General features: G+C 52.3%; 7 protein-coding genes across 7 annotated transcripts; 3 read left to right on the forward strand and 4 right to left on the reverse strand.

Moving 5' to 3' along the window:
- Positions 1-334: 334 nt before the first annotated feature.
- Positions 335-1,704, reverse strand: P153DRAFT_326719 (uncharacterized protein). The gene is made up of 2 exons (XM_033665301.1): positions 1,554-1,704; positions 335-1,500 (listed from the first exon to the last, which is right to left on the reverse strand). The coding sequence occupies exons 1-2, from the start codon at positions 1,632-1,634 to the stop codon at positions 361-363; spliced, it is 1,221 nt and encodes a 406-aa protein (XP_033518872.1). The 5' UTR covers positions 1,635-1,704; the 3' UTR covers positions 335-360.
- A 116-nt stretch (positions 1,705-1,820) lies between these two features.
- On the forward strand, positions 1,821-3,221 carry P153DRAFT_435217 (uncharacterized protein). The gene has a single exon (XM_033673134.1). The coding sequence runs from the start codon at positions 1,933-1,935 to the stop codon at positions 2,992-2,994; it is 1,062 nt and encodes a 353-aa protein (XP_033518873.1). The 5' UTR covers positions 1,821-1,932; the 3' UTR covers positions 2,995-3,221.
- A 66-nt stretch (positions 3,222-3,287) lies between these two features.
- Positions 3,288-4,408, reverse strand: P153DRAFT_426499 (uncharacterized protein; the record flags this gene model as incomplete). Its single annotated transcript, XM_033672607.1, has 3 exons — positions 3,288-4,020; positions 4,080-4,298; positions 4,360-4,408. 3 exons carry the CDS (start codon positions 4,406-4,408, stop codon positions 3,377-3,379), a joined length of 912 nt encoding a protein of 303 aa, XP_033518874.1. The 3' UTR covers positions 3,288-3,376.
- A 303-nt stretch (positions 4,409-4,711) lies between these two features.
- Positions 4,712-6,347, reverse strand: P153DRAFT_326722 (uncharacterized protein). Its single transcript, XM_033665302.1, has 2 exons — positions 5,816-6,347; positions 4,712-5,753 (listed from the first exon to the last, which is right to left on the reverse strand). The coding sequence occupies exons 1-2, from the start codon at positions 6,222-6,224 to the stop codon at positions 4,948-4,950; spliced, it is 1,215 nt and encodes a 404-aa protein (XP_033518875.1). The 5' UTR covers positions 6,225-6,347; the 3' UTR covers positions 4,712-4,947.
- A 611-nt stretch (positions 6,348-6,958) lies between these two features.
- P153DRAFT_411527 (uncharacterized protein) lies at positions 6,959-8,027 on the forward strand (the record flags this gene model as incomplete). The annotated part of the gene is made up of 2 exons (XM_033672087.1): positions 6,959-6,970; positions 7,108-8,027. The coding sequence occupies 2 exons, from the start codon at positions 6,959-6,961 to the stop codon at positions 7,852-7,854; spliced, it is 759 nt and encodes a 252-aa protein (XP_033518876.1). The 3' UTR covers positions 7,855-8,027.
- Positions 8,028-11,309: 3,282 nt separating this feature from the next.
- On the forward strand, positions 11,310-11,792 carry P153DRAFT_379568 (uncharacterized protein; the record flags this gene model as incomplete). The annotated part of the gene is made up of 2 exons (XM_033669878.1): positions 11,310-11,495; positions 11,559-11,792. 2 exons carry the CDS (start codon positions 11,310-11,312, stop codon positions 11,790-11,792), a joined length of 420 nt encoding a protein of 139 aa, XP_033518877.1.
- A 387-nt stretch (positions 11,793-12,179) lies between these two features.
- P153DRAFT_350561 (glycoside hydrolase family 3 protein) lies at positions 12,180-13,961 on the reverse strand (the record flags this gene model as incomplete). Its single annotated transcript, XM_033666291.1, has 1 exon — positions 12,180-13,961. The coding sequence occupies one exon, from the start codon at positions 13,959-13,961 to the stop codon at positions 12,180-12,182; it is 1,782 nt and encodes a 593-aa protein (XP_033518878.1).
- Between the last annotated feature and the right edge of the window lie 35 nt (positions 13,962-13,996).

Here is a 13,996-nt window from a genome sequence, read left to right on the forward strand (position 1 = left end):
GCAGTGTCGCGCGCCTCTCTTCGTGTGCCGTGTGCCGTGTCAGCGCTGGCAGCAGTCGCGCACGCCGTGGACAGACAGGGCGGGAGAAGTGGACCTACCTCAGCTAGGCTGGTATTGACGGTATTGACGGTTGGTGTATTGTACGGGTTGGCCTGATTACGCTATCGTTGTATGTTTGCGCCCGGACCCGCTTGCTTAGTCCAGTACCCCAGGCCAAGCTGCCCCAGACATCCATCGACACGTTTGGATGCAGCTGAACACAGGCGAGCAAAAGTGACTGGTCGACGCGTCAACACCTGGCAGTGCACACTACCACAGTCCGTATCAGTCTGGTGCAAGTGGGTATATTGCCATTGGTTCTCAAATAATCATCTCATCCCCTTCTCCATCCACCCCATCCACCCCATCCTCCTCCTCGTCAAGATCCTCCAACGGATACGTCAAAATCGCCGCCACGTTCCCCAGCCCCTCCAGCCTCTTCCCGCTCTCATGCAGCGAACTCAATACCCTGACCTCCCCACCCTCGACCTCGCGCACCCGGTCCACAAGCGTGACCCATCTCCTCCTCTCCGCCACGTTCTGTGCCCTGAACAGCGCATTGTTGATCATCAATACACCGCCTCCCCTCCCCACAGCCCCCTTGTCCACCGCTCTCTCTACTTCTCGGGGTCCGTACCATGCACGTCCATCGTCGTGGCGCATGAGCGTGAGGAACTTGTCCATCAGTGCCGTCTCGCGCGCGTATTTGGTGTCGGAGAGCTTGGTTGTGATTGCGGGCGACGACAGGATTTCGTCGAGCGAGTGCATGTGCGCTGACGAGGCGTGAGCCACGACTATCGAGGGAATCATCGCGAGCAGGGGTTTGTTGGTTGTGCGTGTCGCTTCGCCTCGTATGTACGTGAGGAAGGCTTGGGCGATGAAGCCAGGACCTGCGAGCAAAAGTGGCAGTGTCTTGGCCTGCTGCGCCGTAGAGCCTGCGAGGTCCATGTGTCGGAGCAGCGTGGAGAGGGTTGTTGAGAAGAACCTGTCCATCCCTTTGCTGTGTCCGTCAACGCCACCTTTCCGCTTCCGTGGCACTGCCACCTCGATCTTCTGCCTCAGGATCGTCTGGTGCTCGGTGATCATGCAGATGTTTGCTGTCCCCTCGCCAAGTACGACGGCCCATAGTTCTGCTCTTCGCTCCGTTTCGCACGCCTCTTTCAGCATCTCCAGCGCTACGCTGTCCCACCCATCGCCCTTTTCGAGTGTGAATTTTCGGTTCAGCTCCAGATCCAGCGTGTGATGCTGCCCCATCTTGACGTGCTCATTCTCTGAAGCGACGCGCCCGGCGACGTGCATTTGCCCGGACGCGATATCGAAGTCTGTTGACGTGACGGCAATAGTGAGGTCGAGCGTGATGCGCTGTGAGGACACGGAGCCGGCGCCGCTTTCTTTGGCTACTCGCCGTACAGCTTTGGCGCGAATTCGGTCATTTTCTTGGATGAGGTTGTAGGCATGCCACTGCGACAGTGTCAGGACATGCTCGATCATAACATGTCGTAATCAATGTGTACCATGTCCTCTGGCTCTTCCGGGAGTAGTGTGGCAAAACCCGAGCCAGTCTTTTGCTCGATTTGCGACTTGAGTAACCGCATCGTGGAGCGCTATAGTGAGATATGTAATGTAGTGTGTGGTTTTCGAGTCGAGGGCTTGATGATTATTTGGGTGGTTTGGCTACTCATCCATGGCGAATGACGCGTGGAGGGGCAACCTGTGGGTCGACTAAACACGCTAAACTCGAGCTAACACTGTCTCCATCGTTTTGCTCTTGCACCGCCACATCAACATCATCCCACCGACAGCTCTAGCCGAGACAAACAGGCAACAAGATATGCAACAAAAGTACAAGTAGCCCCTACCTGCTTCTTTGTACTTACAGAATTGACAGCCAATATGTTCCTTTCCGAATCACGACAAGTACATCCATTCGGTTCACCACTCCATGCACCGCCTGAATCAAACATAACACCAATTAGCGCCCAGCTCCAAAGCCCATTCCTCTCCAACCTTCCCGCCGAGCTTAGAAACGAAATCTACCATCATGTGTTTACCTCGAATCCAAATAATCCACCCACTACATCCGCCCAACCGCTCTCCCTCCTCCTCACCTGTCGTCAAATCAGTCATGAGGCCACCATCATCGCTTTTCACAATCACACTTTCCACGTAGCATTCACCGTCGTACCAACGTTTGTCTTGTTGCGGGATTCCATCTCACACTTGTCCGCCCAGCAAACGTGCGCTATCACCGCCCTAATGTATGATCTTGGAACAGAGTACAAAGACAGAACTAAAGAAGCAGTCGATATCATGGCGAACTCAATTCTTCTATTTCCAAATTTTAGTTACTTCGAGCTCCGAGCTCGACAACACAAGAAGCGGAAAAACGTGTCAGTCGAGCCTGCACCATCTTGGTTATATAGGCACATTTTGAAACCTTTCACAACTGGCCTTTCCGTCTCGTGGCAGAAGGGAGAATACTGGAGTGTCTACTCGCCGCGACTCGAAAATAGCGATGTTGAGATCTTGAATAAGTATTATATACAGGACGCATGTAAAAAGAACTACGTGGGTAGCGTTGTAGTCGACAAATTCCCAGGAGTTCACATGTGCATGTGTGACAGCGAAACGGCTTGCTGGCTCTCATCCACGTTGGTTCAGGAGTCGGGTCGTATGGTCGTTGTTAACACAATATTCCGCAGTCCTGAAGATCCGCCCACGGCATGGGAAGGACAGATGGATGCAAAACCGAGTGGGAGGCTGAAGCCTGGTGTTCAGCCTCCGCAAGACATCAAAACGATGCCCCAGAAGAACTTTGGGGGCATTGGGGTGACGGGATATGCATTTGAGGCAGACGACGAATATTGGGAGGGGCTGAGACGGAGAAACTGGACCTTAGGTGTGACACTGAGAGGCCTTTTCTCGAGTGCTGATGACGACTTGGGCAAAAAGTGAAAGGAAGGACATATAGATGGCCTGAGTTGAGATATTCAACTCATCTGGCATGCTTGACATAGTTCAGCGACTGAGGAACAATCTGTACTTGAATGCTCATGTCATGTTCGGGATACATGGCGCTCGGTTTCACATATACGAAAGAGTACAGCGTGACAATCTTTCACGTGGAATTTCATTGACAAGCAATGTCCGCAAATCAAGTGTATTACAATGGATATATCGAGTTGGTTGACATGATGATGACGGTCTGGTGACGCGATACCCCATAGATATCGTGATCTGAGTTTGATGTAATGTGAATGAGCCACACCTAAAACGCCAGAGCAGTAGTGGCCGCAACAATACTTCAGGTGGTGGATAGTGGTGAATATCTCGACCTTCAACGCTTCGAGATCATACCTGCCATCTGCTTTGACAGGTACTTGCCACCCTCTTGCTTGATAACAGGCAGGGCGTACTCCTTGAACATGCCTATGGCTTCTTTCTGCCACTTAGGGTGGGCGCCGGCAACAGACTGTCGTCGGCTTCTGGAGGGCGGGCCGTATCGGTCGTCATCATAGCGTCCTCTTCTGTCTCGGTCTTCTCTCCCATCATAGCGGGGGCTGCGACGAGAATCGACAAACATGTCGTCGTATCGATCGTCGCGGCGTCTGTCTCTTGGGTCCTTGTCGTAGCTCCTGTCATCATAGCGAGGGTCCCTCCGAGGTCTGTTGTGTCTGTTGTCGGAGCCATAGCCGCCGCGGTCTTTGTAGCCGTCGTCTCGTGATCGATGGGCGCTGTCGCGTGGTCGCTGCCCGTCGTCGCGAGGTCGCTGCCCATCGTCTCGAGGTCGCTTCACGTCATCTCGAGGCGCATGTCTGTCCTCGCGAGGTCGGCGGGGAGGGTAGTGCTCGTCGTACGAGTCGTAGGCTTCGGGTTCGCGGGGACGGCGCTCAGGGCGACGACGCTCGCGGCGCGGTGGAGGGGGCGTATCTGAATCGGACGACGACACAGAGGGCGATCTCCTGGGACGTTGGCGGGGTTCTAGAGGGGTGTAAGCACTGGCTTGTCGAGGCTGTGCCCGCGAGTGCACGTGTCCTCACCCTTTGGTTTTGACGACGGCGGCGGCGGCGGCGGCGGCGGGTCCTGCTCGTCACGGCGATCGTCACGGCGATCACCACGTCGATCCCCAGGCGGGCGGCGCTGGTCTCGGCGATGATGGCGGTAGTCTTGGTAGTCGCGCTGGTCGTCTGCATGGGGTGCCCATGTTGCCTTACCGCCCTTGCCGTCCTCGTAGTCCTCGAAGTAGTAGGCGGGGTCGGCTGTGTGTGGTCAGCCTGCTGTTTTTCTGCGATGCATGCACTGCACGGCGAGTCGACTCACGGCGTTGGCCAGCAGGCGGCGGCGATGGTGGTCTGTCTCGTCTTCCCATGATGATTACTATTGCCAAGAAATGGTTGGTGGTGGTGTTGTTGGGGCTGCTAGGATTGTCTGCTTGTCGACGGCAGGCGGCACACGGCAGACTTAACCTCTTAGCAGTGTCCGTCCACCACGTTCATATGACCCATGTCGTCATCGCCCCGGTGGCGAGCTTACTTCGGTGCTATTTGGTTGCGGTCTGCTGGCGGCGTGGCATGTCGCAACTGGGCTGTGTTCGTGTGTCACACCCATTGTGCATGCATGGTGCGTCTTGCACGGCTGAGCGCATCTGCATTGTCATGACCGTAATACAGAACATGATCCCAATGCGTGTGCGACGTCGACTTCCCCACGAATCGCTTGCTTACCACCGCGCAGGGTCCTGCCCTAGGCCAGACAGGGATACCGGAAAACCTTGTCGAGAACCTTTGACGTTGATTGTGCGGAGACCATCTTCCGGGTGACCTTAATTCCACGTCATGTTACAGTCCATCTGCGTTGCCATTCTCCATCACTCTAAGCTAACGAATATGCTACACAGTACACTGTCACTCAAGGTATGAGCTTGGCCTTCCTCATTCTGTCGAACACGCTGCCCCACGACTCCTTGGTCCTCCTCTCCTCCGTGAAGCCCGTCGAGTACATCTTCGTCATGTCATACTGCCTATCAAAGTCGAAACTCGTAAACATAAAGTATTCAAACCCGGGAATCGTCTTTTCGTGATCTGCGTGTCCTGTTTGCAATCCCTTCTCCTTCTCGAGCTTGTGCCACACATCAATGTGTTTTTTAATATATGTCCGGATCTCTGGGGGATTCGCACTTGGACCAGTGCCGCGAAGCCCAAATTCGGCGCACACAATAGGCCATCTTCTCGACCAGGACGAGCCCTCACGCTCGTCTGCTACATTGTAACCCCCGCCTCTCTCCGTGTTCGGTGAGAGGCTGAGGTGGATGGTCTGTCGCGCAACCATATCACTGTTGGATTCGTGGTTCAGCGCCTTCCAGCTCTTGCTCGTCCCGGGAAATGGACACTCCGCTCCCTCGCCGTTGACCTCCCTCCACAGGCTGAGATAAACGCCCACACATGTGGCCAAGCTGTAAAAATTCCGATTCGGGACGAAGCCGATCATAATTTCCGCCCGTGTCTCGCACCATTTCCACTTTTTGTCCGCTGCATACGAAGCGATGAAGTCAATCTGCGAATGGTAAAAGAGCATATCACCATACGGGGACTTGATGCGCGGTTGCGATTCCGCGTGCGGGACGTGAAGATAGTCGAGCAGTTTTGTAGGCTGCACGCCGGCTTCTCTTTCGGCTTCTTCATACCAGGGAAGAGTGGCGAGAAGATGGCAGCCATCTATCCAAAGTCAGCCGGTCACGCCACCGTTCTTTGCCTCGCCCCGACAGACACCAACATACATATCTTCGCCCCAATCTGCAGCACAACGAATTCCAGGTCATGGCAAAGTCTGTCTACCGCGATGACAGCCTTCTTCCACATCTTCATGACCTGGTTCATCTCCATCTGAACGTCTGTGCCCGCTTTGTACGCTACATAGTACACATGCGTTACTTCATCAATATCTGGGATCCTCTTCTTCAACTCCTCCTCCAGGTCTTCTTGCGATCCACCTAGGAGGTCGACACCAGAGACGATATTGAGTCGTGGATCATCGGGCCACAAGGACCGTTCCAGTGACAGAGGACGGTTGGTGAGCGCGTGAGCCCGTTTCCAAGTTCCGGTTTGAGGGTAGTCGTGTAAAATCTCGTTGATAAAGCTCCAGCCACTTACACCAGAAGCACCGAAGACAAGGGCCGACTTGGACATTCTGGTATATTCAATGATGGCAAAGAATGCCCAAAGCAAAATGCCCTCGTCAAATGAACGAGAAAGAGCAGCATGATCAAGTCCCTGAAAGTCAAGGACATTGACCGCTCCTCGACTCTAGAACTGCAACTTGTGGGTATGGGCCGATTAGATGTGGTTCTTCCTAGCCGCTTGCCGGTTGGAGTCCCCTAGTTCCGTCTTGTAGCGTGACGCGCGCCATTACATGAGTCGTGAACAATCGACACAAGCCGCCGAGGATCGTGAATTGCGTGGAGATTGGTTATCAACGATGGATGTTCTAATCAGCAAACTACCTGCCTGGAGCACGTGAGCATCTGGAGGTGACATCATGGGACAGAGACGGTGAGACCGGACACCTTTTGCTCTAGCCTCCTCCTTATATTCCCATATGCAACTTCTATCCCGAGAGTCTAAACAAGGCCAATGAAAGTCAATACATCAGGGGCAAAACTATTGGTGAAAGGTTCAGGTCGCGACACAAAAAAGGCTATAGACACCCCAACCTTCACCCAACAACAAAAATAGATGACCAAGATGTTGACAAGAACATACAACAGCGGGGATTCGCTTGTTGTTCGCTTGCAAGCACTAGTCATTAGTCTTGGCGAAGTTCCATGGAACCAAGGACAATGTTCAACAATTCACATGTTATTAATGTTATTTGATGGATCACTAGCTGTATGAACCGTAACAATTGTTTTTTGATCTCGATCATGAACATTAACGTCTGTGGAATTCTAATTTCACTCCTCTCCTATCCTCTCCTCTTCTTCCAAACCTCACTCGCCTTCGAAGCTTTACAATGGACACCTATGATGACCCAGAGTCGCTGTAGCCTTTCCCAGACACTGTCATCATTTAGGACAAACCATCAGCAATCCAATATGGCCGTACGATATTCGAGCAGAGCATTGTCCATCGCTGCCTAGTAATATGGGTCGATGCATCAGTGCACAAGTTCCCTCCTACCAAAAGAGCAAGTAGGCTTTCTGCCTCCGCAGTCAGATACCTCGACCCTTCATCTAAGCGCTGGAAGGAATCTGTTACTTTCAACACCCTTCCGTATGGATCTCGATTTGCAGCCGAAGCAGAATTTATAGCCATTCACGAAGCCTTTCGCGTTGCATTCAAGATTACGGACGAATTTGACCGCCTAATCATATTTTCTGATTGCCAGCAAGTGCTTCAAGACCTAAGAGCAGGATCGAGGCTTCCTTTTCTGACGAAAACAGAGATGTTGGGCAGCCTCTTAGCATTTGCGAATTGCATGTACGACCTTGGGATTGCCGTGGAACTTCGATGGGTGCCTTCCCATTCTGGAGTTGAGGGGAACGAGCGAGTGGACGAGCTTGCCAAGCAGCTCAGACGATCTGGACAATCCATTCTCGCACAAAAATCACCCCTTCGCAATCTGAGTAATATCACCGTTAGCGCAGGCTCACTGGAATCGCTTCGGCAGGCACTGGTCGAAAACATCACACAAACCACGCATGGCACAGAGGGCAACAGCAACAAGGTGGATATGGAAGCAAGTATTGAATTCGAAAAGCTGACTGGCCAAGCATCTCCTCCGCCATGCATAGTCCGAACAGTATCTGTCCTGAACTAATGCTCTAGCTGAAAGATATCCTGACGGCAGCCTCAGCAACCAACCAAGTTACTAATCCGCCGGTACGTTGCTTAAATAGGGCTGAGCGAAAGCGAGGCCTTGTTTTCGACGTCCTATGGTCGTATGTATCAGTCTATGCCCACCGCTACCATTGTATAGCGCAGAATGACGCGTTATGTTGAGCCACCAGTGCCGAGGCTCGCTTTGGTAAATACTCTCACACCAAGGATAGCGGTGAACAACACGTGAGAGTCGCGCATTAGAGTGCAGATCCACAACAATCTAGTAAAGATTGTAACAAAACTAACGACCTAGTAGACAAGACGAATCTGCTCATTCGTTTCATTCATCATCAAACCTATCATCTTCATAATTCATACGGAAATGGGAGGTGAGCCCATACCAAATTCAATATCATCATCGTCGAAAAAGGAGGCAACAACGTCTTGAGTGGACAGTCCAAAGTCGCGGAAGGAGATAAGAGGATTTTGAGGAAACGACGGTGTGACACATGTCCGCTTTGGGGATGGCATCAAGTCCTTGGGTTGAATCGGGAGTACCTTCCTTTTGAGATTGGGTGGTATGGGACGTTGCGCTGTGATGATCTTCTGCTTAGTCGTTTGCATCACCAGTGTCGTGTGTCGAGGCTTTACTGCTGACTTATGCGGAGGTACCACCGACGTGATCTTGGCTACAGGCATAGCTGAATAACTAACAGGTTTTGGATGTGGTTCGTCATCCAAATCATCCGGCGAAAAGTCAAAATCTTGTATTGAGAGGGGAGGCAAGTGATTTCCCAGTCGAGGCGAAGTGACGATGGGTATCACGTGTGTTGGCTTGGTCTCTGCGGATAGCTCTCGCGCAATCTGCGTTCCACTTTCTAGAAAATCATCCCACTCGTCCATCAAATAGGGGGCGGGCAATGTAGGCTTCGAGATTGCGACAGGCTCATTAGGTTTTGTTATGGCAGACTTCGAGGCGGGAAGTCCAGGCCGCTTGAAACCTGGATTCAGATTTGCTTGAGCCTTAGGTATCGGGATGAGTGGACTCGGCCGCTTGTGTGTACACGGAGGACGTCGCCATCCAGGGATAGAGGGTAATTTGAACCCAGATCGACATGTGTTTTGGGCAACCTCGGGTAGCTTGTAGTTGTTTGCAACACGTATAGGAAATTGAGTCCTTTGGAAGAGAAACTGTTCCTCGTTTCTGTACTTGGCCAGGAATGCAATGCGAGTGAGGAATGCTTTTGTGCCTTCCAACTGACCATCCAAGACCAGGCATTCCAAGCGTTCGCTTTCGACTCGAAGCACGCGCAAATGCTGACTCCTAGACAGCTGACTGCTTGTGTTCAAATCCCGAAGTAGTGATACTACGCACCCAACTTTGATCCGAAGTCGATGTGGTGGAAGACCGATGGGGTTTAGTTTGTGAAGAAGGGCTGGCACTGGTTTCCAATCTGGTAATCTCATCGACATGTCCACAGACAAGAATTCGACCAAGGCGTCAGGTAGGTCGTGCAACATGGCTTCGACAGCCTTGTTTATTGGACCATGAGTTCGGGTGAAGTCGGGGTCTTCCTTTGCACCAGGCCCTGCTTGGGTCGGTAGAATAGGAGGAGTGGGTGGTGCGGGCGCAGGCTGAGGCCTGTTCGAAGCTTCGTCGACGGGATCGGACATGAACAGATCGTGTGCCTCGAGCAGCGTGTGGTCGTCCAGGTCATCATCCACCCACTGTTCCGCGCCCGCCGCCAACGTGTCGGGCAGCTCAAACGCGCCGTCGCCTTCGTCGTCATCCCAGGGCTCCTTCTCCACCATGTCCGCGATCGCTTCCAGCTGCTTGGTCAGCTCAGCCTCTTTCCTTCGCTTCTCCTCGTCGTTCCTCTTGTTCACGCCCAGGAAAGCCTCCATGCCATTCTTCAAGCGCGCCTGCGTATGGCTGTATCCAATGAGCTGTGTCGCAAGCCCCACGCCTTGCTGCTTGCGCGTCTGCTTCTCCTTGCGTTCCTGCTCCTCGCGCCTCTTTTTGGCAGCCCTGCGGCGCTCGTCATTCTCGCGGATGCGTGCCGCGCGGTTGTCGAGCTCGACGAGGCGCTCCAGCTGCTTCTGTTGCCGCTGGGGCACGCGCGGCCCTTGCTTCTTGTGCTGCTTCTTAGCCTCGCTAGACGTTTGTGCGACACGAAAGGGCGTGGGCGGCATGTCGTGGCGGGCATCGTCATGTGGTGGTGGAATCTCGGCGTTATGTTGCCATCATGTGCATTACTGGAGTTTGCCACGGCAGTCGCGTTCAGCACTTGTCCGTGCACCACGCGTGCTCACGTGATTTTGTTTATCCTATGTTCTCTTTCAAAATTGATGTTGTACTGACGCTCCTACAACGCTGAAGTTTGAAGGTGTCTGACAGAATTCCAGACGAAATGCTTACTTCTGCTTGCTCGAGCAAGACCCGAGCCATGTCTTCTTGGGCATAACGGACTCTGCCTTGTGCACACAGTCCATTCCAACGTAACAGTGTCAAGCATGAGATTCGTGACATGCCGGCACACCCAAGTCGTCGCAAGAAAAAATAGACATTTCTGTTCAGTGTCAAACTGCCTGGCGCGAAATGAGGTTGTGGGAACCTTGTTTCTGCCTAGCGCTGTTCGGCTCCCCATCCATCACACCTTGAAACATCCGAACTTTCGTCACCGAAACCACGCGATGATACACCAAACGCACGCATCACGATCAATTGAACATGTTCCTAGTTGGGTAAGATGTAAGCCTTCCGCGCGGGTTCAGCCCATGTGTCAGTATTGTGCATTATCGACGTCCGGTTCGGACGCAGTGGTGCTATCGACGTTTGGTACAACGTTTTCGAGTGCCGAGTACGGATAATTTTCCCTCGCAAAGAGCCGCGTTCGCGTTGGACCCACTTTCAGTACGTTTGGTCGTGTCATTGTCCGTATTTTTGGCGTCGCTTCATGTCCTCAAACACAAAGACCCTGGGAGCGACTCACAGCTCTTGCCCAAATTGGTGTAGTACCAAACTGGCTCTCGTCAGAAAATACAACGCGTAGATCTTTCCTACTCGTAAATGTTTCGGCGGATGCTATTCTCAATATTGGCGAATAGGCAAACAGTCCGACTCAAACGCAAGTCAGATTTGGAGTGGGGAACGGCGATTAAGCTGACGCAGATCTTTCGGTAGTATGCATGCAGGGACTTGGTAGGACTAGGATGTTCATGTCTCTCCATGTTTGGGCGACTGTTTTGGGACAAGAGCTATTGATATCTGGGACGTGGAGAGCTTGGAAGAAATTATGAGTTGGTGTATATAACACACACACTCGTCATCTTCACCAGCCATCATCATCATCACTCAAGCAGTACATCCACCAACAACTACCAGCAACCTCCAACAACTTCATCAACATCATCCTTCTCATCACTCCCCGCAATACCAACTCCAACATTACAATGCCTACTTCCCACATCTCCACCCCCCTCAACGGCACCGACGCCACCGTCGTTATCACGGCCCTGCACAACCACGATCTGATGATCAAAACTCTATGTCCCGCGCTGGTCAGCTACGCCTTCGAGTCCGGTGACAAGAACAGCCAAGCCACCTATACAGTCACCGACAAGAAGCCCATCGGGCAGGTACGTCTCCACACCGACGACAGCATGCATGATTCCAAATGAGAATATACTAAGACACTGCAGACCACCTACAAACTCACCATCACCAACGTCCCCAATGGTGTCGATACCATGGTCAACGCGAAGCCACCTGTTGGGATTCTTACCATCGCCGGCAAGTGGCGCGTCATCAACGGCGAGTTGGTCGAGGATGTCGAAATCGATGGCAACTTTATGATGAAGAAGGTGGCAAAGGGTAACGTCGAGAAGACGCACCCAGAGCAGCACATGAAGCTGCTTGAGGCGGCCATGGCATAAGCAATGATGATGAGGTAGGCAAGATGGAACGAAGGAGCTGTGATGGTGCTTGCATGGGAGGGAGTCATATGATTGGTGTTTACTTTTGCATTTAGCATCGCAGCATGTATATGGAGTTTTGTATGTTTAGATATATATTTCCTTTCTGCCCCTGGATGATTTTCTTCTTCCCATTGTCTTCAAGTGCATTCAGTTTGTACAGGTTCTGCCCAGTGGTCGCATCAATGATTGACATGACAGATAACCAGGACTCTGGATGAGAATGAAATGTGTCAGATCAAGACAGAGTGCTACTCCAAGAACACAAAAGAGTACTATTCATGAGAGCTGTATTATAATCTACGATATTTTATACAAGTCCTACTTGAAGTGATGAATGGCATCAGCTTAGCAGTCGTCCACATACCTCAACCCGTGTCCAAATCGGAAAACCGGGTTCTCTGTATCGAACGGTACGTCTTCCTTTGACGCCTCCACAGCCGCCATGCTCCTGGGCAGGTCAAACGGAAGCTTACCTTGTGGGCTCGCTCCATCTACTCCGAAGACGATGTCCAACAACGCGTCTGGCCCGCTACCGAAGTTCGCCATGACGGCGGCGGCAGACTCGATAATCTCAGGGATGATAGCTGGTCGGTCTAGGTAGATGTCGACAATGGTAGGAACTGCTTCGTAGATGGCTGCCTGACGTGCCTGCTCTGTTGCATTGTATGCCAGAGATCCGGCGTGGAAACCACTTGTGAAAGCTCCGGCACGGTACTCATAGGGGGCCTGGAGACGGACAAGAGCGTAGTCAGCTTCTGCAGGAGTAGCAACCACTTGCAGCCCACGTCTCTCAAGATACGTCTGGTTAAACCCTTCAATGTAAAACTTTGTGGCTGCAGGGACTGTCCTAAGAGGTAGGTAGTTATCGTCGTTGGATAGTAAAGTGAATGCCCTTCGTTGGGTGTCGTTTCCGAGTTTGCGGAATGCCGATTGGCCAACAATGCGCCCGGCTGCAACGGGGTCGACATATGGGTTTTCAAACAGGCCAAGGAGAAATTTCTCGCGCAACAGTTTTCTAACGGAAACATCGATACGCTCCTCGCTGATGGTGCCGTTGTCAACCAATTGCAAGATGAGATCGGTTCTCGTCTCGCCTCCAAATTGGTCACACCCTGCATTGAGGATCTTCTCCGCCCTCTGAATATGCGTCAAGTTCTGGACACCCCAGGCACGAGCTGGGAAAGGCTCTCCACGGATAAGAGAGTCAGTTATGAGACCCCAATCGGAAACGACAATGCCGTCGAAGCCCATTTTTTCTCGAAGTAGACCGGTGACGATGCCCTTGTTGAAGCCGAAACCAACTTCCTCGTATTGGGTTCCAATGGGTCGTGAATAGTATGGCATCATCTGTCTTGCACCAGCCTTGATCGCTGCTTCGAATGGGATGAGGTGGTAATCGAAATTGTTGCCGGGGTACGTGGCGTTTTGACCGTATTCAAAATGGCTGTCTTCTCCGTTCTGTATGGCTCCACCACCTGGGAAGTGCTTGGTAACAGTGGTCACTGAATCATGTCCAAATGTCTGGCCAGTGAAACCCTCGATGTAAGCAACAACGAGCTTTGCGGTAAGGTGCGCATCCTCGCCCATGGTTCCTGCGATTCTGGACCAGCGAGGCTCGGTGGCGAGGTCAACCTGAGGATGCAGGGCAGACTTAATCCCGACGGCGAGGTACTCTTGTCGGGCAATGTTTGCAAAGTCCTTCACGATTTCTGGACTTCGCAATGCAGCAAGCCCCAAACTCTCGGGCCATTGCGAAAATGCTCCAGCGGGGAGACCGGTGCCAATGTTATCTGTGAATGCATGTCGAGGATCGGTCGAAAGGGTGATAGGTATACCAAGACGAGTGTTCGCAGCAAGGTCTTGTAGGCTATTAGACCATCTTGCAAAGCTTGATGCATTGGTAATCGAGGCTCCAGTGTTAAAATGTGACATGAATAGCCCTTGGACCAAGGGTACAGATGTGTTTGCCAGTGTATCGTTGACTCCCGTGTCAATCCTGGTGTGGAAAAGCTGACCTACTTTTTCTTCGATGGTCATCCGCTGGATGAGATCCTCGACCCGTTTGTCGACTGATAGAGAAACATCCCAATATGGCTGGGTTTTGTTGCTCGCTGCTCGTGGAGCCATGTCGCTGGGGAATGCCGTGACGGTGGAAAATGTTG

The sequence above is a fragment of the Dothidotthia symphoricarpi genome (assembly GCF_010015815.1).
Source record: "Dothidotthia symphoricarpi CBS 119687 unplaced genomic scaffold P153scaffold_23, whole genome shotgun sequence".
Classification (NCBI taxonomy): Eukaryota; Fungi; Ascomycota; class Dothideomycetes; order Pleosporales; family Dothidotthiaceae; genus Dothidotthia; species Dothidotthia symphoricarpi.